The following is a 26,479-nucleotide window of genomic DNA, read 5'->3' as shown; positions in this document are numbered from 1 at the left end:
CCATTATAATATCACTTTGCCTCTCAGCCATTCAATCTGTAAAATGAGCAGACTTTCATCATCATTTGTTGGGGGCCTATAAAAGTCTCACTCTAAAGGCCCCTGCATGTTAGCCCATAGTGTTAATTTCCTAAAACTGAAAAGTGCAAAATCTGGTGCAGGTCTGCATTAAGAAAACAAAAACAAAAAACAATCAGCATTCATTTATTTTTTGTGAAAGCTTAACTGAACTGAGACTGCCTAAAAGAAGGCCACCATCAAGCTTAGAACCTTAAAGTGGTTGTAAACCCTTACAACACACTTTTTTTTTTTTATATCAATAGAATTTTATTAAGCAAATGTACATACATAGAAACAATATGCAAACTTGTTGTACAGAGATATCATATCGCCAGAATCAGGTGTAAAATTATCATAGTGCTCAAACAAACTTACAACACACTTTGACCTACAGGTAAACTTAGATTAAGGCTTACCTGTAGGTCCAAGAAATATCTCCTAAACCGTATAGGTATATAAGGTATATTTGCCCGAAGACAGGCAAAGCTGTCTACAGCGCATGCGCCATAGACAGCAGTGCGCAGGCGCACTGAGCGCGGCATCTTCAACGACGGAGATGGCGCGCGTTTCGGCTCCCGTGCGCATGCGCGGGAGTGACGTCATCGCGGCTTCGCCGAATGACAGCGGCGGAGCTGCGAGACCCCACCGAGAAGATGGATGCGCCGGACTACAGGGGACAGCGGTGACTTCGCTGGCTCCTGTGTCAGGTAAGTGACACATAATGGACTACTATGCGATGCATAGTAGTCTATTATGCTTTGCCTTTGCAGGGATCAGGGTTTACTTCCTCTTTAATACAAATGCGGAAGGGCAGTTGGCCCCTGTACTGTAGAGTCCAAGCATAGGCACAGAGTCTGGAGTCTGTCCAGTGGAATGAAAACTTTGGAGAATCGATACCTTGTTCTGGATATGGCTTTATCCAAATAAGATTGCTCCAGCACTGACTTCTGGAGTATCAGGAACCATCCCAACCGCTGTAGAGTTTAAACCGTTCTAAGGACATTGGCTGACTGAACCTGCACCGACTATTCTTTCAGAAGAAAGTCATCCAGCTGTCCCACAAGAAGACATGACTAAGAAGTAGAGCAAGAACAGGAGTTAGAGTGGCCATACACAGTGCAAATGTATATCCTGCAACCGAAAGAAATTCACACAATTCCCATCAACACAGACAGTTCTGATAGGCTTCCAATCACAGCACCTGCTGTTTCAGCCAATTAGGTGATGGGTAACAGATCCGAGCACCTGATTGGCAGAGAGGTGGTTTAGTGTTAGGAAAGCGAATATTCATTCACTTTTCTAACACAGCTGAGTGGCCTGCAAGTGCCAAGCATGGCGTTCGCAGGTCAACTTTTTTGACACCTATGGCTCTGATCAGGTGCTTAAAAAAATAGAATAAAACCTGCTGCTCTAATTTAGGCGCCCAAAAAGGGGGTGGCAGCGGTGGCCATAGATAAATTCATGAAATGCATTAATCTCATCTATTGATGCTAGAGGGGTGGCTAGAGAGAGGAGGCGGCGTCCTTATAGACGCACTTCCACTGCTCATGGTCTAAGTCCTTCAGGTGCCTTTTAGCAAACTCCATGTGGGTTGTCCTGTGCCTTTTACTGAGGAGTGGCTTCAGTCTGGCCACTCTACCATACCTGCCTGATTGGTGGAGTGCTGCAGAGATGGCTGTTCTTCTGGAAGGTTTACCTCTCCACAGAGAAATGCTTGAGCTCTGACCATTGGGTTCTTGGTGACCTCCCTAAGGCCCTTCTCCCGCGGTCACTCGGTTTGGCCGGGCGGCCTACTCTAGGTAGTCTTGGTGCTTCAAAACTTCTTCCATTTGCGGATGGAGGCCACTGTGCTCATTGGGACCTTCACTGTTGCAGAAATTTTTCTGTACCCCTCCCCAGATCTGTACCTCGATTCAATCCAATCCTGTCTCGGAGGTCTACAAGCAATTCCTTGGACTTCATTTGTTGGTTAGTTCTCTGACATGCACTGTTAACTGTGGGACCTTATATAGACAGGCGTATGTCTTTCCAAATCATGTGCAATCAACCCAACTTACTACAGACTTCACAACTTGACTCCAATCAAGTTGTAGATCTCATCTCAAGGATGATCAGTGGAAATAGGATGCACCCGAGCTCAATTTTAAGCGTCAAGGCAAAGGCTACGAAAACTTATGTACATGTGTTTTTTATTTTTAATAAATTTGCAGATTTCAAAAAAACTTCTTTCACGTTGTCATTATGGGGTATTGTTTGTAGAATTTTGATAAAATAATATAATGCACTTTGGAATAAGGCTGTAACAGCAAAATGTGGAAAAAGTGAAGTGCTGTGACTACCTTCCGGATGCACTGTATCTGAAGACTTCATCCCGTGTCCCTTAATGTACAATTAAGGGCTTTTATTCTATCCCATTGGTTCTTTAGACCAGTGTTTCTCAATTCCAGTCCTCAAGGCGCACCAACAGGTCATGTTTTCAGGCTTTCCATTATTTTGCAAAGTTGACTTGAACAGTTTCACTGTCTTAGTAATTATTACAGTTGTTCCATCTGAGGGAAATCCTGAAAACATGACTTGTTGGTGCGCCTTGAAGACTGGAATTGAGAAACACTGTCCTAGACAGCCTGAGGATATAATAAAATGTATGCCTTGTGTTCTACACATAAGCATGTGAGCATGATAATTGGCTATAACATTGTGGGGAAGAGAATGGCGTATCCTCTTTTTCTGTCCTTATGTGTAGTGTCAAGGTAGCTTATCCTGCATGGTGTGTGCTGTAAAAAAAGCAACTGTCTAGTGATGTGGCAAACATCTCTCACTCATTTTCTTAGAAAGTGCTGCAGACAGCTTTAAATACCTAGAGGCTGTTAGATCAGACACCAGTGGGTTGGTAAATTATATGCAAATCTTTTTTTTTTTATAAATATATCTAAAGAACACTGATAAGAATATATATTCTCTTTAGGTGTATTTTCTGCAACATTCAGCAACACAAACACAATGAACACAGTTAGCAAGTATATGTATAATTTATTTTTTTCTTTCCAGCAGAGGAAAAAAAATAAAGGACACATATTTAAAATATTCTCAAAGTTGCAAAAGAAATATATAAATTATTTGTATATTTGAATTTTTTTTACAATTTTGTTTTTCATAAAAAAAAATATATATATATATATATATATATATATATATATATATATATATATATATTGAACATTACCATTTCACTGCTAAGTGGCATGAAGACTTCACAGAAATGCCAATGGAAGGCATTGGTTTTGTTTCAGATCATAGCTTAAAAATATTTTTCCTCTGGTACCATTACTATGTTCCTTACAAACAGGTAATCTGCATGTACTGACCTTTACCAGGACAGTGAAAAGGCACAATGAAATTAAAGTTTTGATTGTTCTTTTTCTTGAGAAATACGATTGCCATCTAAAAAATAGCAGGTATTATTAAAGTGAACCTGGCATTGTACAGAGAACTTAAAGCTGAACTCCAATATGATTTTTATTCCAAAGTTACACCGGTCCCAGTAGTAACCAATGTAAGTATGCATATCTCGGTACAGGACCTGGCACCAACTGCTACAGTGATTTTCAGCTTCAATAGTGATCGCTCAGGTAGGAGATATGCATATTCTCATTGATCCGAGCTGGACCATTGCAACTATGCAATACATCATACCTACACAGTTTGGCTTTAATGCTGTAAAAAAAAAAAAAAAAAAAAAAAAAAAGGAGAGTGAAGGATGCAGACTTGTGCCATTTAGTTTCTCAAAGATTAAAATTTTAGTGTATTCTGGAAGAGTAATATGTAACTATTTATCTGTGTATTTTCTGATGATTGTTTCCACAGCCTCAGCTGTCAGTATCTGTGCTTTTCACTGCTATGCATGAAGACATACACTTGTGTATTAGCAACCATGCAATGCAGCTCTGAGCATGTGTGGTTGTACCAAAGAAATACTCCCACCTTTAAACAAGTTCTCCATTCCAAGTTCATGGTCATATCCATTACATTGCACTTTTTATGAAATGAAAGGCCAAAAAGGGTTCCTGCCTCATTCAAAGTGCTAATAGGTCTGTGCACAGTCCAAAATAGCACAACTCACTTGAACCCGATTTGCACTAGGTATGACAGTTTTTATATTGAAGAGAAAAAATAGGCTTTTTGACTTACTTGTAAAATCAATTTCCTGGGAGTACAGGACACAGGCAAATTCAGAGACAACTGGGTTAGAGGTAGGTACCTTTAGATGGCTTGACACTAACAAAGAAAAACTGTGTTTAACCCCTTCCGCTCCCAACAATCCTCAGTTCTGTAGCAGCACTGAAGACAATAGAGGCAAGGGTGGCCTATTTCCTGTACTCCAAGAAATGGACTTTACAGGCAAGTCAAAAATCCCAATTCCTTGATCTTACAGCACAGGCAAATTCAGAGATAGCCGATTTGGTTACCTTTTCACCCTCACCTCATTGGTAATGCTTGGTGACATCCCAGTAAACATACCCTTTACAAAAAACAGTAGTTCAAAACCAGTTAAAATAGTAGCCTGAAGTGTTTTGCATCCAAATACAGCATTAGCTGGGGCCTGAATGTCCATCCTGTAACACTCCGTAAAAGTGTGGGCCGAAAACCAGGTGGCAGATTTACAGGTCTGCAATGCAGATGCTTGATGCTGAAGATCTAGTAGAATGAGGAACTCTATGCTGCACTACAAAAGCCCAAACCACAACCTGAGGAATCCGCCTAGCAATGGTGGAACGAGATGCAGGGAACTCCCTGAAAGGAGAGGAGAGAAAAGAAAAAAGAAGAATCTGCCTCAAACTTGAGGAAGCAAGGTAAATTCTAAAAGCTCTAATCGTATCCTATGAAGAGCTTCACCTCTTCAGGGAATTTAAAGCAGGACAAGAATATGAAAGCAAGAATATGGAAGCACTAGGTCCTGAAAAAGGAAAAAAAAGATTAAACCATCATTGGTAGAAGAGATCCCTTAGGCCAAAAAACAACAACTTTATCCTGATTAACTACAAGGAAAGGCCTTCCAAGATGAAGCAGCCAGCGTAGACAGTCTCCTGGCAGAAGCTATCAAGGCCAGAAAAGCAACCTTCTGAGTAAGGCCAGCCAATGATAAATCCCTAATAGGTTCAAAGAAAGAAGTCTGAAGTCCAGAAAGTACCAGAATTAAATCCCACGGAGCTAGCAAAGCCTGTCCGGGAGAAACACTATGCACCACCCCCATACAAAGGCCTTCAACAGAGTGTACAATACCAAAAAAACCAAGCTACGTCTCAGGGAGTACCGGTGAGGACCCACCTTCTACTGTTTACACCAGGAAGAGGGGGGGGAGAAAGTCTTCTGGGTGCAATAATAAACCTTTCTGGAAGTTGATTTTCTACACTTAAAAGCGTAAGGGTGACAGAATCAGCTAGGCCTCAGTAGCTTAGAACATGCACATCAAGGACAGCGATCGAGAAGCAGGATGGAACACCGACCCCTGAGACAGAAAAGTCTGTGTGGTCTGATAATGGCTTTAGCCCACTGATGTCACAGAGCGGGTGCAGGCTGGGGAAAGATTGCGACCATGGTTGGGATCCACTTAGATGTCTCGACCAGCACCCTGGTCAGAGATGCTGACAGCCTGAGGACTGAGCGTGGGAGGACAAGTGGTTGGCAGAGCAGACTGTGGTGACTGTCACTGCTGCATGAGCAGAGAGCTGGTGACTGAGAACTGAGCAATCAGTGGTCAGTCTTAGAGATGCTGCATCCATCTGGGCAAGTATGATTTCTATAAAACACACCCCCCCCCCCCCAAATTCTCTTTAAATAAGGCAGGAGGGGCGGGGTACTCCAGAAGGAGCACAGTACCTTTCAGGACCCCTGGATAGGCAGTAGCATCGCCCAGGGACATCCATGACAGGGATAAATCCTCTCACCCCCCCCCCCCACCCCCCAACTTTACCCACTTTGGATGGGCATAGTCCCTCAGCAAGGGGGTCTTTAGGGACTGGGTGTGGCTTGTTTTTGCCCTGAAACTGTATAGTACCCTGTGGCTAACCCAAAACACGTGCCAAGATGGTAATTTTAACACAGGATACAGTGCCTGGAACAATATGGGCCGGTCCCACGTCTTCCTCTGGCGAGGTCTGGGTACAGTTCCTGAAGCTCTCTCTGTAGGACACTGATCCAGCAAAATGCCACTGTGGCCAGGAAAGCTGATTGAAGAAATTCAGAAGGTGTAACAAACACAACCAGGTGTCCAATCACCTAAAGGCAGCAGCCTATAACCCAGTCATCTCTGAATCTGCCTGTGTCCTGTACTGTAGGATCAAGAAAAAAAAATTGCCCAATGCCATTGGGTAAAATATAACCGCTTGGATTTAAATGAGGAAAGGGTCCAGTATACACTAAAACTTTCCGGGGGGGGGGGGGGGGGGGGAGGGGGCACATCAAACCTTCCTTACCTACTTCCTTTGTATCAGCGTGTTTGCTACTAAAATGACAGGTACACTTTAAACTGGTTTATCCAATGATGTTTAAAGCCGTATTAAACCCAGACGCAAACATTTAATATATTGCATTGTACCAATTCTTAGATGTGATGGCTGCAATAGTTTTTTTTTAGGCTTTTCTTCTCTTTATCTGGCGAGCTGGCTAGTAAGTTTGTTGTTTTTCAAATGGACGAGCTCTTTTCCAAACGTATAAGTCTATAAGGATGGGGCAAACCATCTAACACCGGTACGGGTGCTTACAGTGATCAACTTTTATTCATGTAAAACCTTTATCCTAAAAACAAAAAAATTATGAAGTGTGAGCTGGAGTTTGACTTCAGTTCGTTAGTGTATTTAAATCTGCTGGTCCATCTAACACTCCCCTCCAACTGACAATGCTGCTGTCTACTGTGCCCCCTTCTTTCATAATGGTGACACGTTAATACAGGGGGTGTGTTATTAGCCAGATTACCAGGGGAAAAAAGCCTAAAAAAGTAAACTAATGTGGCTACTATATCTACTGATTGGTAAGCTGCAATATATTATATTTCTGATTTTGGGTTTAATATAGCTTTAATTGCTATGAGAGGTTTCTACAGCACACCACAAAAGGATTAAACTTCTTTGCAGTGCAGCAAAAAAGCAAATGTATAACGTCAACAAAAGTATACATCCATAAGTTTACCAGAACATTTTCATTAATCCCCAACAGCAGGAATGTTAGGGCATGTTTAGCATTTCATTTTGTATAAGGGTTCATAAGGTTGAAAAGAGGAAAACTGATTACTGTATGTATTCACAATTTCATTAGGTTTTAAAATGGTAAATACAATATAAAAAAAAAAAAAAAAAAAAATGTGTGATCGTACAGTCACAGTGGTCCTCAGTGGTATATTGCTATAGCTTATTGTATACGTTCTTGTACAAAATTGTATCATGTACAGTTCATTCTACTACTGTCAGTGATTGAACCTAACTGCAAGATCATGAATTTTTAGCCAATAGACCCTATGGATTCAGGGAAAAAAGGAATGATGGCTCTGCTACTAATGTATCCCCAAGCCAAAAGGCTTTTTTAGAAGAAAAAAAATGTTTTTTCAAGGGAGCTAGATAGAATATGGATTGTAGGATGGAATCAGTATGTCTCTACCCGGGACCAACCTCCTGCTGCGGCTACTAGTATTCCGACAGCTGTGAGAATACCGATCAGCCATCTGAATGGATGTAGACACAGGATGTTAAGCACCAACAGGGCCACTAACAAAGTGAATTTCTGCCAGATCATCAGAAACCAGTCGAAATTCAATCAGCGTATAACCTGCTTAAGTGAAAAGGAAGAAGGAAACATTCAACTAAACTGCACCAGATGCAGCTTGCTATATGCCAAGACTTTAGAGTCTGGTGGCAAAAACAAAAGGTTACCCCAGCATTCTCCATTACCATTCATGGCTACTTTGAGAACCAGGTTACGATCCCAAACAGTTGTACAATATTTTTTATTTTTTTATGGACACTTGCCCCTTTATTTTGTAAAGTCCCACAAGAAAAGTAAAGACCTCAGCTTATTAATCTACAGAAAGACAGGGGAGTCTGAAACCGCCCATGATATGGCAGACCAGTTCAATAAGCAGATGCTACCATAGACAATGTCTTTATTTTAAGCAATATTATAGAAGGCAAAAATGTAAGCTTGCAATGGGGGCACCAGAGCAGGCGAGCTCCTGCCCCCTCTCTCCTCATTGGTTTTCTGGCTTTGATTGAATGTATTGCCAGCCAATGGCTCCTGCTGCTTTCTCAGCCAGTGGGGAGGGAGAGTCCCCAAAGAGCCATTGCTACTGCGCACATCGCTGGATTGAGAGGGAGCTCAGGTATTAGTATTAGGGTGGCTGATGCACACAGAAGGTAAAAAACCTTCAGCATTTCGAACCACTTTAAGAACCTATAGTAGTACCACTGCTAACCAAATTGTTCATCTCAACACAAAGGCTTTGGGAGCATGGCTTCAAAGCCACACAGCTCTTAGCCATCCTGTAAGCACCAACAAAAGCCTCCCGTGTATGGCAGAAATACTGGTAACTTTTTCCTGGAGAAAATAAAGTGCCCTGGACAATGCATCCCATTTATCCTATAAAGGGGATGAACAGTCATTAACACCAGTATTATATAGTGCTTAATTTTATGTGTGCAGGGAAATAAAAAAAAACAAAAAAAAACACAAAAGTTGCTATTTACATTTATCTTTTCTTTGTCTTTGCTATCTAGGTTGTATGCCTCTTGAATTACACATTAGGGGGAACTAAGATTGGGGCAGGCATAAAGCCTGTGACATTCTTTTAAAGTGGAAACACAGAGCAGGCCCTGCTTCTAATTAAAGAGTTTGTAAAGTCACATCATGACTATACATGTATCCCGCCAAATTATGCTGCCAATAACTAGTGTGTTTTTTTTTTTTTATGAGAAGGCTGAATATATTTGCTTACACTGCAGCTGTACAATCATTTGCTCCCCCTCCACTCTTATTCCCTGATCTTGGGAGGGAAGCAGGAGGGGCCAAGATTCAGTGAGATCAGCCGGCCAGCAAAAAAAAGTATGTAGCCTTTTTATTTTAAAAAAAACAAACGCACTGTAGTTATTGGCAGTGTAATCCGGAGGGGACAAATGTATATTTGCTGCATATTGCAGCTGAATAGTGACTGGAGGGGCAGGGAGGAGAGCCACTGACAGGTAGGGAGGGGGAGAGGGGAGAGATTCAAAGCAGAGTGGGCTGGCAGAGACTTGTAACCTGACCATGGTATTATGGCTCAGCACAGACAGGGGACACAGGAACAGGCAGGATAACCAAGGTGCATTACAACATAGCAAGGGACAAATTACAGAGCCTTAAAGGAACAAGATTTTATTTTTTATTTATTTAATTTTTTTAAGGGTTATAATCACTTTAAAAGCCCCTTTGTATTTATTAAGTGGCTTCAGACGCTCTATAGACACCCCACGTCGGCCATTAAGTTGGGGGGGAGTGTTTCGCGGTCCTTCCCTTTGTCCAGGGGCACGAGACAGGGCTGCCCTCTTTCTCCGGCCCTATTCGCCATTGCAATGGAGCCCCTGGCGGAGGCCTTACGTACCTCCCTGCATGTCAGGGGCCTGCGTGTTGGCTGGCTGGAGGAGAGGGTCGCCCTGTATGCGGACGACCTCCTTCTCTTCCTTAACGATGCGGACTCCTCACTCAGAGGGGCATTACAAATTCTTGATTCATTCTCCACGATCACGGGCCTTAGGGTTAACTGGTCGAAGTCGCTTCTGTTCCCCATAGACCCAGCGGCTCGCGACACTGCCCCCCCTGATTTACCCCTACAGTGGGTGGAGACCTTCAGGTACCTTGGGGTTGTGGTCTCGAGACAGGCTTCGGACTTCGTACCCCTAAATCTATCCCGTGGTTCATGAGACACGGCTGCGTCTGAAGGCATGGGAGTCACTACCCCTATCATTGCTAGGGCGGATAAACCTGATAAAAATGAAAATCCTACCGAAATTTATCTACCTACTTCGCCAATCTCCACATTGGATTCCCAAATCCTTTTTCTCCCGTCTGCATAGTCTGTTTGCCTCCTTCATCTGGGGAAACCAGTCCCCCAGGTATGGATGGTCAACAATTACGCGTCCGTCCTCCCAGGGAGGACTGGCGTGCCCTGACCTGTACAAATATTTTCTAGCCACCCAGCTGGTTACAGCAGCTTGGTGGCTCACTCCTGATAAGACAAACCCTGCCACCTTGGTTGAAGCGGCGGTGTTGGGGTCGCTGGAGGCATTGAAATTTTTACTCTATCGTGGCCCGAAGGCCCCGTACCCGCTGACCCCCTCCATGCGCACCACGTTGCGTGCATGGGGGGTAGGACTTAAAATTGAAAAATACCCTACCAATGCACTTTCTCCAGCTGCCCCCTTGTGGCGTAACCCCACCCTGGAGCAGTTTTACAAACTGCCTGAACCCCATGCTTGGACTAAATTCAATATTAGAACAGTAGACCAGGTGATTTCTGACCAATCGCTGGCTCCACTCCCCAAGTTGATTTCTGAATTCAACGTTCCGCAGAGTTATTTTTTTAGGTATCTACAACTCTCCCATGCCTTCAGGTGCCAGTTCTCCAGCTCTCCCCCCCAGGTTGTCCAATCCGCATTGGAGGGCCTCCTCAAGTCCAGTTGTGACACTAAGCCCACCTCAACACTTTACTCCCATTTGATAATGACCTCCCTCCCTACTTTGGGGAAACTTAGAGATAAGTGGATGCGAGACATTCCCACCTTTGATAACGATGATTGGGATGACATGTGGGACTTCCCCTTCAGATCCCTGGTCTCCCTGAGAGATCGGCTGATACAGTTTAAGATGGCCCACCGAGCATATTTCACCCCCTACAGACTGCACAAAATGAACCCCGCCTCCCCGCCGGGATGTTGGCGTTGTGGGACAATACCGGGGGACTTCATTCATATTTTTTGGACCTGCCCAGCCATTGTTGACTATTGGAAGGAGATACTAGGGGTCATTACACAGGTCACCTCCATATCGCTCCCACTCTCTATAGAAACTTGCATACTGGGCCTGCTAGATCAGCTAATTCCCACTGTGGCGCGGCGCACCCTAGCTGGGCTACTTCTCTTCTATGCCCGCAAGGCCATTGCGCTCAGCTGGCGTAAGCCCACTCCTCCCCCTCTCTCCCTGTGGAAAAAATTGGTGAACGACAGCCTGCCTCTCTACAAGGACTGCTATGTTAATAGAGGTTGCCCGCAAAAATATGACAAGGTCTGGTCCAGCTGGCTGGCGGATGCCTCCACGGCCTCAGACCCATAGCCTACTTAACGCATTTTCGTTTGTAAATGAATAGGAATATGCACTAGTGGAAATGTTGTATGTCTGAGTAGCATGGTTTAGTCCTGAGTCATCCTACTGCACATGGAGTCGGCTCTTTGTGGCCGGTGAGATGCCTTGAATTCTCCGACATGTTTTTTTATGTAATGCACTGTCTTATATTGCAACTCTTTACACGTCACGCCTGTAACACTAATCGTGACCAATGTATGTGTTTTTGTTTTTGTTTTTGTCTGTCTTGCTTTGCTTTTGGTTACTTGTTCACTGTCTGAAATTCCAATAAACAGATTTGCAAAAAAAAAAAAAAAAAGCCCCTTTGTGAACAAAAGTGACCTCCATTTTCTATGAGCCAGACACAGCATAGAAAACAGGAGACTGTATGGGCCGAGAGAGGCACTTGAGCAGTGTTCCAGATTACTGGAAGATAGTTCATATGCCACAAGCCAGTTCTGATCTGATGGAGATCTGTGGCAGTTATCTATAATAAAATTAGCTGTGATCGCTTTGTTATACAAGAATGAAATCCATGCCAGTTTCTGTTTCACTCTAAAATAAAAACTAGAACAGGTGTCACAGATGGACCTGAAACGGGTCTATTTTATTAGTGCAGCATGAGTTTCCTGCAACATTATAATTGCACAGGAAGCTTTCTTCATTTCCAGTCCTTAGTAGGAGTGTACCGTAAAATGGGTAATTTTCCAAACTTCCAAGGAGAACAACTCATTTTACTGTGCTTAGCTAGAGAATCTATACCCATAACAGCCATAAAGCTTGGTATTTCAAGATCAACAGACTCCAGTTATGACTGTATACACAAAGTTAGGCCACAAAACAAAACCGGGATATCAAACACTAAGGATTTTGGCCAGAAACACATAACTCCGGCAGCAAAGGGGACAGCAGAACTCGACTTGCGCACTGAAGATCCTGTGTCCAGAAAAACAGTTTGAGGTGACCTTCACATGGAAGAGCTGGAACCAGCCCTAATTTTGTGTTTTGGCCACTATTCTTCACTGATAAAGTCTCACCCTGCTTTGCATATGCAGTAACCATGGAGACTCCAGTTGACAAACTAGACAATTTGGCTGTTATGGTTACAGATGGTCCAGCTAAGTGGGCACCAATGATATGTCTTCCTTGGAAGTCTGACAATTCATCCATTACACGTGTACTAACTGCCACCGAACATAACATGTAATATGCTGGCATATAATCTAGAGAGCATAGACAAAGAAAAAGATAAGGATATTTCAGTGCAAGAGTTTCAGTATGTAACCCACACATAGAATAAAGCTCTAAAATACCATATACTATTGTGTCCATCCCTTGCAGATTAAGGTAAACCTGCCACTTTGCCCACTCTGAGCAAAGCAACCGGTTCCCTTCATAGTCCACTTCCTCTGTGTGGGCATGGATTTATATACCACCCTTGCATCTCCCCTGTTAATAAACTGGAGGCCTAAGTAGACACCAAGCTTCCCTGTGAAAGTGTTTTGGTCTGAACATGTTTTTCCCAGCACTGCATACTAGAAGAAAGGAGAAACCATTATACCCCACTTCCTCCACAAAGTACATGATAGTTCAAGCAGCTCCAGATATAGCACCAAGCATAGATTAGGTATGTACCTACAATGGTGGTTGGAAGAAGGGGTGGCTAATCATCTAAACCTGTTAGTTTGCCCAGATTTTCACACAAATGTGTGTGAAAATCTGAAAGGTGAATGTCTAAGTTATTGCTTTCTACTTTTTATACACTATTAATGTTGCAGAAAAAGGTCACTGGGATCCCAATGCTTTATAAATCCCGAGGCAAGTCCCTCCAAACCCTTAGGCACATAATTTGCCAGCCCTGACAGTTTTGAAGTGTCACAAGCTAGCCCATCTATCTCTGCCCATTATGCAGTCCATCAAAGTGATGGACCAATAAGGTCATGGGCAGAAAGGATGGGCTGGCCTAACCACTAGACAAAGTATCAAAATTGGCCAAAGTTTAAAGCAGGGTTTTCATGGGACTCGCTGTGCTTTTCCAGAGTGCTGAAGGTACATACAGCTACTCCAAAGGGCTTCACTAAATGCAAGTGCTTAAGGTAACCATTTCAATGACAAGCATGCTTTAAGAAAATGTAAGAAATTAATTGAAAAAGGATACTAAACCTAAAACAGAACGATAGCTTAAAGAGCAGTTACAAGTATTTTTAAATACCTATGTGGGATTAAAAACAAAGATAATGGAAATCTATTTCTTGTTGGGGAATGTAATATGCTATACACATCTGACCCCATTCATTCCTATTGGTAAGCCGCACTTCATGGAGGCCTCCAGTGATCCAGAAGAGTATGGCTGGCCCTCCTATGAGAGGATGTTTTATACTGGTAAGACTGCTTGATTTCAGCTATGTGTCCAGATGGGCAGCAAACTGCAAGTGGAATAGATTAAAGGTCAGTCGAGTCAAAAGTCCAGTTGTCCTTTAATGCCAGCTCTGCTTCAAGGAAACAGTGTGTTATTCTCAAATCACCTTAGAAGTACTGCTGCCTTTCATAGGAATGACAGAATAACTGACTATGATATAACCATGCAGTCCATCCTTTAGGAGGGGGGGGGGGGGGGGTGATGCCACCATTTCTATAAGTGATCATTTGTGAATAATACTTCTGTTGTAATTATTACTGCTGGGGTACACCAAGTCAAAGATCTAAATTTTCAGTTATTAAATATGCTATGCTATTACGAAGCTGGGGGCCTGCTTTAATTACATTTTGTGGGTTCTATATGCAAAGTGCACACTCTAAAATAAAGAGAGGCAATGAAGAAAATATCAAAAAACTTCAACTGTCTTTGCAGATACAGAGAAAGCACAATGGAAACTAATATCAGTTTTTGGTAACTGATTTTCATCCATCTGCAGAGGTTAAAAAATATGTTGTATCCCTGTTTCCTTTAAAGTTTGGAAATGAAATACAATAGTCTATGTGATGTTCCAGGACCAAAAAGAGCTTAATTTATCAGCATCTGTCATAAGCAAATGCATCCATTTTAGAATGACTGAGCCTTCAATCCTTGATGGTCACTTATAGAGCCTTTCAATGGTAAGTGTAACGAAAATATATTTATTCTGTAATAACACCAATTACTCATGCGTTAATTACTGTATGGAACACCCTGAAGCAGACAATATCTACTCAGCAAAGTAATTTGCAATGTAGTAAGAAGGTTAATGCTATAGTGATCTTTTAGGTTTATGAAGCACAATATACACATAGGCTGGGTAATGTTAATCTTAATACATTTTAATGGGTCACATGTTTATGGGATGACAATAAGGCACTGCTAAGGGTACTGAGAATCTAACAGCTCGGGATTGAAGAATTTTCATTAGGCTTTTTTGGTAACTACTTTACAAAAGCTAACAAAAGATAAGAGAATGTGATGCCTATAGATATATTACAAACAGTCCTGACACTGTCAAAGGTCAAGTTTACATTTTATCAAAAGGCATTTGACAAATGCATTGCAACAGGTGGAAATAACACAAGTGTGCAAAGCACAATGCAGAAGAGATTACCTTCTGATCAAATCTAATGCATGGCACACATCTGCATAGAGATCTACTTGATTTTTGGGGGGCTGGAAAAAGAGATGGGACATAATCATTTGGTATCGTCTTCTTGTGCTTAAGCCATGTTACATTTTGGACATCTGAATGCATAAAATAAAATAATTTAAATATCATTCATTTTTAGTTTAATCATTTACTGCTGATGATATATCATCTGTGGGAAAATATACACATATATGTACTTGTGTGTGTATATCTACACATAAATATACACACACACACACACACACGACAGCCATACATTCCTGTGGCAACAAAAAGGGGGTCAAAGGTTGTCCATTTGTCTTTTGCTTGTACAATCCATACTGCTCTTGTACACAAGGGATGAAAGAGTATTCGTTGTACTATCCCACTCTTCCTTTTGTAAGAAGGTAAAGGCTTGGCCTTGACCTGTTATCTGTACGAAGACTCAAAGCAGATCTTTGGATATGCAGTCATCTGTTTTTGATGCCAGAGGAAGAATACAATGTTTATCTGAAACAGAAATAAAAATTAATACAACAATAGTTTAAAACTAGTAACATATTACTTGTGCGTTACTTTCATGACATTCAATTTAAAGCAATCCTTTATGTACTTTTGCAAAAGATCATTTGGTCCATACTTTAAAAAAGACAAATTATAAACTACGCTTGTCTCTCACAGTAAAGTTTTAATTTTTTTCTGAAATGAGTTTTAACTCTTGTTGTCAGGGACATTTTTGTTTCACACACATACATATTAGTGCAACTGTTTTTCCAATCAATATGTTCAGCATTTCCAGCTAATAGAAGCAAGCAATCACTTTTATTACAGAGTTTATGGAGCTAGTCTATATCCTGATACAGCTGAGCTGTAATAGTTATGGCAGCTGCAGTAAAAGTGTTAAAGAGACACTGTCCAATGTCCCATGAATGGACATCTTGACACTTGTCTCTTCAGCAATCCCACACTGCTGACATGAAAATACCTGCTCTCAGTCTTTAAAGGTTGCAGTAAGGTCATCCTCTACCTCGTGTGACATTGCTCAGGGCTTTTCGATTTCCCACCAGATTCTAGCACTATGACATGGGAAGACGTTGTATGCTCCTCACAAGCTACAACACTAGATTTTGTGTGCTAGCTGAGCTAGTGGAAGGAGCTGCAGAAGCAATAGTGGGTCATTGGATATTTGTGTGTCATCTGAATGCCTAGTCCTGCACATATCTTCTGCTTTTGCCTGTTAACATGCCCACAAGGTGCTGGAAATAAGAGTGAGGAAGAGTCAAAGTGTTTGTTACCCCAACACTTCATATTCCTTTAAAGTGCCGGCTGAACCATGTACTTGTATGAAAAAGTATCCTGTTCACTTTGTATTTCTTCCTTTATGTGAAATCCCTGGTGTTCCTGCTAGTCCCTCTGCTTACCTTTTAACAACTGACCACACTAAGCAAGAGAGCACACCAAGGTCAGTTCTCTATCTGTGCTGGGAATTGAGTGTGCTCTCCTCCAATGATCAGATTTGTCCTGACATGTCCCCCGGCTGCACAGGTATTCACTGAGAAGATGATCAGTGTGCTGTTGCTTCTCCTTTCCAGCTCTTATGCAGCGGAGAACAGAGGGAGTGTGATCACACACATTATATTTATTTATACATATATATATATATATATAAAAAACGTGGGTGTTTCGCTATCTATACAAACATGTTTTGTCTTTTATTTCCGTTTTAAACCGAAAGGGTTGTTTTACAAGGTGATTACAATCATTGCATTCTAGGTGGATATTGAACAGTATTTTATCCACTTTAAAAAGCAAATGTATTTTTTTAAACTAACTAAAGTAACCAAATGTCCCGTCCTGTATATCCCCTACACACACACACAGACTGAAAAAGTGAGAATGATCAAGGCAACGCAGCACACAAGAAAAAACAAAGAACTTGGGACTGCCTACAGCTCAAATAGCTGACTAAAGGATCATACACTAGAAGTGGTCATCAGATGAGGCTACAATGTCCACGTAGTAAAATATGTGCACAGAAGACCATGTTGTAGTCAGAGATAGAGGATCACTGGTTATTGATACAAAGAGAAGTAGCTGGTTACTGTATATGGAGGCTAGAATCCACATCCTGTGCCTCATTTTTGGCATATCAGATTGAACACATCAGAATGAAGAGAACATTTTCCTTGATCCAGGTGGCTGTGGCTTAGATAATATACCTGCCAATTGTCCACTCTGAGGCGGTGAATTGCAGGAAATCACTGGACAGGGAGTTCCTCTCCATGAGAGGATCTGGTTTGCCTCCTTGAAGGTAGCCAGACTCCTTGTGCCCCATTTGATGGTTGATATATGCCACTGTATGGCATTGTCTGACTGCACCTGAATTGTGTATTCCACTAGAAGAGGGGGTCCATTGCTAGAGGGGAAGCTCTGAGCTCCAAGATAGGGATGGGGAGTTTAGCCTTCTGCCTGGACCATGCACCTTGAAAAGTCAAGGTTCGGAAGATTCATCCCCAGCTTGACGGGGACGAGGACGGGGGGGGGGGGGGGGGTTCCCACTGTTAAGAGTTGAAGCAGTGGTCCACAATGACAAGGACATTTATATTTGGGGGACAGAAGCATGCATGCTGATAAAATATCTAGTGGAGAGTTATTGAGTGGAAATAGGAAAAAGGTACTGCCTCGAAAGAAGCAACCAGTAGGTCCAGAACTCCCGTGGTGAATATCACTGTTTTTTTTTTTCAGGGGTCAAGCATGAGCTCTTAAAGGGGTTGTAAAGGTAAACATTTTTTCACCTTAATGCATTCTATTAAGTGGTTGTAATTTATTTTACAATGACCTGAACCTGAAGAACAGGGTCATGCTGGTTTGTTGACTGTCCTGGTCCAGTTTATTGCGGTTAGAGATACTGAATTGTCAGCAAGAGATGTTTGTGGGACTGGGCTGGCTAGGGTAAAGAGAGCCTTTAAAAGCATCTCAACTTTTCTGTCCACTAAGTCTTTAAAAATGGAACATCTTCAATGGGTATAGTGAGACGCTTAGGACAAAGATGGCAAGGCCATTGGTTACCTTATAAGGGCTCTACGCAGAAGTGGCGTTAGAGTGCATGACCAGTGGTATGATGTAACACTGTCATCTACGCAAGATTGAGTTTTGTGTGGATGAATTTTAGTGCCAAGTTTGAAAAGTTTACACCATAAAGTGAATACATTCCAAACATAGCCCATATACAGTAATGATCAATAATACAGGATGACCCCATCTTGCTTGTTCACAACTCTGTACTGCCACGGTGGGCATACCCCCAAAGGGGTCTTTAGTAACATACATATATAGACCTCGCGAGCTGTGAAAAATAAAAACCTCAACAGACAAACTAAAAAAAAAAACAAAAAAAAAAACCGAACAACTATACTAAAAATACCTGCCAGCACTCCCCACTTCCTCAAAATGTGACAATATATAACATATATAACCAATGTGCGGTGCTAAAATGAACACGTGACAGGGTAGCACATATACAATATACTAAAAACTCTAAAAAGAAATAAAAAATAAACCAAATATGGTGCAGGTGCTCAATAATAAAAGTTAAATAAAGTGCAAGTGCTCAGTGTGTATATAGACAGTCCTCAATGTTTACAGGCAAACAATAATAGTCCATAGAAATATCAAAGGAATAAGTGAAACAAATGGTGTCTTCATGCAATGTGCACTCTTCCCCCTTTCAGGTGTGCCCTCACCTTAAGGGCTTTAAAAACAAGCCCGTAGTAAATGGTAACAGCTTAGATCAGTGATGGCAACCGTTGGCACCCCAGATGTCTTGGAACTACATTTCCCATGATGCTCAACTATATTTCAGATTGCATGAGCATTATGGGAAATGTAGTTCCAAAACACCTGGGGCGACAAAGTTTCACCATCACTGGCTTAGATGGTCATCACCCATATAGTGGCTGGTTAATGGTAAGCATAAATCCCATATTTATTCCACCTCTTGGTAAGAACGCTGATCAATAAAGCCACAACTTCCGCCTGGTATTTCAAAGATCACCTCATATGCATACAGGGAATAAGAGGCATACAATAGTGTAATTCAGTTTAAAATAAATTTAATAGCAACTTAAACTCATCACATTACACTCACATTTAATATATTTAAAAAACGCATTAAGATATGAGGGTGAAATTGTCACCTGTATTCCGGTCTGCAGTCCCGGTGTATGGAGTTTCCCCTGTCCTTGTTTCTCCACATCACTTCCTAGTTCCTTATGCATCAGTCAGCCAAGCTCCTCCTACCAGTTTTGTCAAACTTCGTGACTTCCTCTGGGAGATGTCCCAGAGGAAGTCACGAGGTGTGACGAAACCGATACACATCTTAATGCGTGTTTTATATATATATATATATATATATATATATATATATATATATATATATATATATATATATATATATATATAAATATAAATGTGATAATGTAATGGGATAAGTTTAAGTTGCTATTAAATTTATTTCAAAACAGAATTACACTATTGTACGCCTTTATTATTCCCTGTATGCATATGAGGTGATCTTTGAAATACCAGGTGGAAATTGTGGGTTTAATGATCAGCGTTCTTACCAGGAGGTGGAATAAATATGGGATTTATGCTTACCATTAACCAGCCAATATATGGATGATGACCATCTAAGCTGTTACCATTTACTAGAGGCTTGTTTCTAAAGCCCTTAAGGTAAGGCACATCTGAAGGGGGAGAGTGCACATTGCACGAAGACACGATTTGTTTCACTTATTCCTTTGATATTTCTATGGACTATTATTGTTTGCTTGTAAACATTATTGAGGACTGTTTATATACACATTGAGCACTTCCACTTTACTTTACTTTTATTATTGAGCACCTGCACCGTATTTGGGTTATATTTTATTTCTTTTCCGTATATTGTATATGTGCTACCCTGTCACATGCTCATTTTAGCACTGCACATATAACACTGGTTATATATGTCTTTAGTAACTGGGTTCCACTGTGATGGTCCATGGCTTTGGACCTGCATTGCACTCTGCGTCTAATACCAGGGTACTTTACCTTCTTACCAGTATGCAGACCTATTCGAACATTTGTAGTCTGATGCAGCCTGGTCTCTTAGTTAATTTACTGCCATGTACCTACAGAGGCTCCATGAAGCTGAGCGGAGTGGTGAGCTGCCCTTTGTTCATTTATTGCTATATTCTAAATGACACTTATAATATGTTCTTCATTACCTCACATAGAGACAGGAAATTTGCCATGCACAGAAATGCACACTAACTGCAGTACTATCCAGCAGCACACAAGCACATGTGAAAGGATTACAAAAGAAAAAGTAGATATAAACCCAGTCATTAAAAAAAAAAAAAAAAAAAAAAAAAACTTTGGGCTGGCTTCACAAACCGTGAAAGCTCCTCTCACAATTCCTGCATACACATAATACACTGCTTATTTAGACCCCTTTCACACTAGGGCACTTCGCAGGCTCTACAGCGCTAAAAATAGTGCCTGCAAAGCACCCTGAAAGTCCTGCTAGCAGCATCTTTGGAACGGTGAAGGAGCGGTGTATACAACACTCCTGCCCATTGAAATCAATGGGGCAGCGTGGCTATAGCAGCTCTTTGCGGTGATTTTAACCCTTTCTCGGCTGCTAGCAGGAGGTAAAACTGCCACGCTAGTGGCCGAATACCGCAGCTAAAACGATGGTAAAGTGACGCTATAAAAAATAACACTGACACTGCTCCCGCCCCAGTGTAAAAGGGGCCTTAGTCAAGGGTCCTACCTTAGGTCAACGCCAGGAGACTTCTTACTATTGAAAGACTGGTGAATGAATGAATGAAATACTTGTATAGCGCACAATGCGAACTGAATCGCCTCTAGGCGCTGTGGCGAGCTTTGGTCATCTGCTAAAAGAGGAAGGTCTTGAGTTTTTTCCTAAAAGCCAGGTGATTTTCTTCCAGGCGGATGTTGATTGGTAGAGCATTCCATAGCCGAGGCCCTTGGACAGCGAATCTCCGATCACCCTTGGATTTATACCGGGCTTTGGGCACGAGGAGGAGGTTTTTGTTGGCTGATCGAAGACTGCGGTTTGGTGTGTAATGATTTATTTTCTCCATTAGGTATTGCGGAGCTTCTCTATGCACGCATTTGTGGGTGAGGCAAAGGGTCTTGAACGTGATCCGATTTTTTACGGTTAGCCAATGTAAGCTCCTCAGTGAAGGAGAAATGGATTCCCAGGGTTTTTTTCCTGTTATCAGCCTTACCGCCGTGTTTTGGATCAGTTGTAATCGCGCAAGTTGATATTGTGGTAATCCTATGTAAAGCGAGTTTGCGTAGTCCAGTCGTGAATTAATGATTGTTCCAACTACCACTGCTTTGTCATTCTTTGGGATAAAAGGGATGAGTCTGCGAAGCATGCGCAGCAGATGGTGAGATCGACTGACTACAGATCCTATTTGCGCATCCATTGACATTTGTGCGTCTAAAATAACCCCGAGACTCTTCGCTTTGGTCTTTGGGGAGATAGTCTGCCCAAAGACGGTTGGTGGAGACCAGGAGGTTTTGGTTGCGGGCTTATGATTTGGGTGTAAGATAAGAAGCTCTGTCTTTGATTGGTTCAGCTGGAGGGAGTTGGTGGTCATCCAGTCCTCTATTGATTTGAGGCAGTTTTCAAGTTGTTGTTGGTGATCTTTTTTTCCATTGATCCGGAAATAAAGTTGCGTGTCGTCAGCGTAAGAGTGGAAGCAGAGATCTGAGCATCTGATGATTTGAAGGAGTGGGCGAATGTAAATGTTGAAGAGAACGGGTGACAACGGAGAGCCTTGAGGGACTCCGCAGGTGACTGCCCGAGTTTCGGAGAGGAAGTTTCCTAGTTTCACTGTCTGTGACCGATTTCCTAGGAAGGACGCGAACCATTGGAGATCTATGTCTTGGACTCCGGCTACTTCTGTGAGGCGGACGAGTAGAGTATTGTGATCTACTGTATCAAACGCTGCACTTAGGTCTAGCAGTACGAGGAGACACGGCTCTCCGTCATCTGCTGCTTCGAGGGCGTCATCCCAAATCTTGAGGAGAGCTGTTTCTGTTCCATGACCCGGGCGGAAGCCTGATTGCAGCGGGTCCAGGAGTTTGCGAGTATCCAGGTGAAGTTGTAGCTGATGTACTACAGCTTTCTCTATGATCTTAGAAATGGTGTTGAGGCTTGTAATCGGCCTACGGTTGTTTGGATCCTGAGGGTCCAGGTTTGGTTTCTTGAGTAGAGGTTTGACGATGCCTTGTTTGAGGATGCTGGGAACAATCCCTTCGTGGAATGATCGGTTTATGAGGTGGGTTATGGTTGGAGCCACGATGTCGGAGCATTCTTTCAGTAGTTTTGTGGGGATGATGTCAATAGGTGAGGTACTGTCACGCAGTTTATTAATGATGTTTTTTGCGGTGTCTACGGTAATTGGGGATAGTGAAAATTTTGGCGGTTGCGGTATGTTGGTGCAGACATCCTCTTTATGTATTTGCTGGCTGAGGTTGGATGTTTTCTTCTGACAAATTGTTTCCCTGATGGTTTTGACTTTATCGATGAAAAAATCCGACAGTTTGTCACAGTAATCCTGGGATTCGCTTTCTGGGGGTTCTAGGCACACCGGATTCATTGATTGATTAACCAGTTTAAACAGTTCCCGTGGTTGGTTTGCGCCCGTTGAGATTGTATATGAGAAGTGGTCCTTTTTGGCTTTGAAGATTGCTTTCCGATAATTCTCTGTCAGACCTTTGTAGTTAAATAGGTTTTCCTCGGTGGGATTTCTTCTCCATGTTCTTTCCGCTCTTCTGCGTTCTTGCTTTAGTACGGAGAGGGAGCTATTAAACCATCCAGCATTTTTCTTCCTGATGAGTGCCCTGCGTTTTGGTGCTACCGAGTCTGCTGATTGCAGTAATGCCTTGTTCAGGGAGTTGAGTGTTTCCTCCGTAGAGTGGTTTAAGGTTATTGTAGATATCTTTTTGGACAGAGTGGTTTTGAAGGCTTCGGAGTACAGTTTTTTATGCGATCTGGTCCAGGTGCGTTGTTACAGGTTTCCGTTTTGCGTTGGTGATGTTGGTAGTGATTTTGAATTTGATGGCGTGGTGATCCGTCCATGGCAGAGTTATGTTGTCGAGTATGTTGACGTCGATGTTCTGTTTGAAAATGAGGTCCAGGGTGTGTCCTGACCCATGCGTGGGATTATCAGTTGCTGTAGACCCAGTTCTTCTAGTTGATTGATGCAGGCAGTCGCGATGGGGTCTTTAGGCTCGTTTGCCCAAAGGTTGAAATCTCCGAGTGCCATGAAATTTTTGAATTTTAGGGTGTGCATTGCAAAGGATTCCGTGAGGGGTGAAAGAAGATTGGACTTTGGTCCCGGTGGTCTGTAGCACAGTAGAATATGAGTGGTGTCATGGGGTGTTGGTTGAAGATGTAGCATCAGGGTTTCCATAAAAGGAACTGGGTTCTGAGATGATGGTTTAGTGAGATCCAGGTGACCTTTAAAGATCACTGCTAGGCCTCCTCCTTTTTTCCCTATCCGGTGTTCGGTTAGGATCCTGTAGTTTTCCGGCACCAATTCGGTGAGGATGGTGTTGCAGTCAGAGGTTAACCAGCTTTCGGTGATGAAGAGGCAGTCTACATTGTTCTCGATGATGAAGTCGTGTACTTCCAGTCTATGTTTGACTGCAGACCTGGCGTTAATCAAGGCGCAATCTAATTGTAGTGGTCGAGTAGATGTCTTCCTGTGGTTGGGAGCTGGTTGTCGTCCGGTTTTTAATAGTTGTTCTCTTTGAAGTATTTTTTGTATGGAAGATGGCAATGTGGTGTTGATGTTCCTTAGTCTGTGCAGAACTTCAGTTGAGTATTTGAAGTAGCACATGGTTTGTGGATGCTGTTGATGGTACTATGGGCCTAAGATGATGATCCTGATCAGGGTATTGATCCTGAGGTGGGGGCTAGGTATCAAAGATATTCCTCTCTTGTTGTGTAGCTGCTCCTTGCTGATATTTTGTAAAATGCAGGACATTTTACATTAGGACGTCAAGGGGCCACATATACTGCAGGCCAGAGATTGCAATCACTATTTACTTTTGCAGCCAACCTGGAGATGGGCTTTAAATGTTGTAAAATAGTTTTTCTGTCTTTTTTTAATTTGCAGCTTTCAATCAATCAAATACTACATGATACTGCCATAAAGGCACTTTGTTAAGGGGAGACAAAACTCTGTAGTCGCTCTCTGGGAACCACATAACAGGGTAACAATGCAGGAGCACAATTGAGACAGAAACAAACTGCCGTGCTGATGCCAACTGTGCAGTCTACCGTCATAAATCAGAAAATCCATCATGCACATATCGCCAGTTAGGGTTTAGATCTTTCTAATGACAAACTAATGCCAATTTTTTTCTAGTTTTGAATAGAGTGGAGGGGAATAAAAAAAAAAACTAGCTTTTTGTTACTGACTGTAATACTGACTGTTATTTGTCCTGATAACTGTTACAGAGCATGAAAGTGAAAGAAAATCACACATTTCAAGTTGTTACCAGAAGAATAGATGGGAAATCTTCCAATGGCTTGTAACCATGTTACACCATAAATACAAGTGCAACATGAAGTAAAAAAAAGGCGTTTGTTTCTACATTCACCTTATCAAGTCCAAGTCTAACCATGTACAGTTGGTCCAGATTCGCTCTACTCCAGTTTTGATAATCTCTACATTTATGAAGACAGCTCATTTGAGATTTTATAAAAGAAAGTACAGTAAGGGAATTTTTTTCTAATCAAAATGTTAGGACTTTTTCCGTCGTAAAAAAAATAAAACAGTCAAAAGAAAGCTCCATCTGTCTGAAAACACACACACACATATATATATATATATATATATATATATATAATTTATTTGGATACACAGTTATATGACTTCATAATTGTCAAACTATCACAGGACTAAATCTGAAACATGGCCTGGGAGGGGGGGGGGGGTTAACATGATGGTATTGAGATGGTTAAGCCCTAGAGCCCTAGAGCAGTGTGTGCATTCTACTTTCCTTTTTGAATCACAGGAGAGGTATTCACTGATATTTGGAGAAGATTAGGCCCCTTCCTGTGGTGGGCAAGGTTTGTGAGTAAGCGCAACACTGAAAATTTTTACAAGAATAATATTAGCGCTATGTAAATTACTGCCTCCTTACCGAATTTCTGGCTGTTTTTCATTAGAATTTGTATCTAAACTGTCATTTTCTAATTTCACGCTCTGTGTAGATTCTTCTAAATGATCCATCTTCGAGGTAGATGGGGCCGTTTCTTCCACCCTATGCAACAAGAGAACAGTCAGTCAACTATGCAGGATTTTTTTCATAGGAAATTAAAACAAATGCCTTGACGTCAGTGATGGAGGCTTCATGCATTGATTTCAGTGATAGGAATCGATTTTTCATAACAAAATTGATAGTGCACCCCTAGTAGACTACTTAAAATTATAAATGTGACCAAAAGCATGCTAAATGTAAATATATATTTATTACACACACACTATCTCACAAAAGTGAGTACACCCCTCACATTTTTGTAAATATTTTATTATAACCTTTCATGTGACAACACTGAAAAAATTACACTTTGCTACAATATAAAGTAATGAGTGTACAGCTGCAAATTTGCTGTCTCCTTAAAATAACTCAACACACAGCCAATAATGTCTAAACCGCTGGCAACAAGTGTGAGTATACTCCTAACTGAAAAAAGTCCAAATTGTCATGTAACTTGTGTTACAAGGTCTCAAATGTGAATGGTGAGCAGGTGTGTTAAATTTGGTGTTATTGCCCTCACTCTCCCATACCGATCACTGGAAGTTCAACATTGCACCTCATGGCAAAACTCTGAGGATCTAAAAGAAAGAATTGTTGCTCTACATAAAGATGGACTAGACTATAAGAAGATTGCCATGAACCTAAAACTGATCTGCAGCATGGTGGTCAAGACCATATAGCAGTTTAACAGGACAGGTACCATCCAGAACAGGCCTTGCCATGGTCGACCAAAGAAGTTGAGTGCACATGGCTCAGCGTCATATATAGAGGTTGTCTTTGGGAAATAGACATATGAATGCTGCCAGGATTGCTGCAGAGGTTGAAGGGGTCGAGAGTCAGCCTGTCAGTGCTCAGACCATACACCGCACACTGCATCAAATTGGTCTGCGTGGCTGTCATCCCAGAAGGAAGCCTCTTCTAAAGATGGTACACAAGAAACCACACACAGTTTGTTGAAGACAAGCAGACCAAGGACATGGATTATTGGAACCATGTCCTGTGGTCTGATGAGCGCAAGTAAACATTTATTCAGATGTGTCAAGCATGTGTGGTGGCAACCAGGTGAGGAGTACAAAGACAAGTGTGTCTTGCCTACAGTCAAGCATGGTGGTGGGAGT

The 26,479-nt window shown here is 41.9% G+C and overlaps 1 protein-coding gene across 1 annotated transcript in view; it reads right to left on the bottom strand.

Annotated features, from left to right (window-relative positions):
* Window positions 1–14,694: 14,694 nt before the first annotated feature.
* Window positions 14,695–26,479, bottom strand: part of LOC143934136 (serine/threonine-protein phosphatase 6 regulatory subunit 1-like) — a gene marked incomplete in the record, with an annotated part of 277,801 nt that continues 266,016 nt past the window's right edge. Inside the window, 2 exon segments of the mRNA XM_077457496.1 lie at window positions 14,695–15,518; window positions 25,245–25,364. Coding sequence (XP_077313622.1) covers window positions 15,515–15,518; window positions 25,245–25,364 — 124 coding nt within the window.

Source organism: Lithobates pipiens, unplaced genomic scaffold (assembly GCF_037356315.1).
Source record: "Lithobates pipiens isolate NorthernLeopardFrog02 unplaced genomic scaffold, aLitPip1_a1.2 Scaffold_27, whole genome shotgun sequence".
Lineage (NCBI taxonomy): Eukaryota > Metazoa > Chordata > Amphibia > Anura > Ranidae > Lithobates > Lithobates pipiens.
The sequence above is the reverse complement of the archived record's forward strand: the minus strand, read 5'-3'. Positions and strand labels throughout refer to the sequence as shown.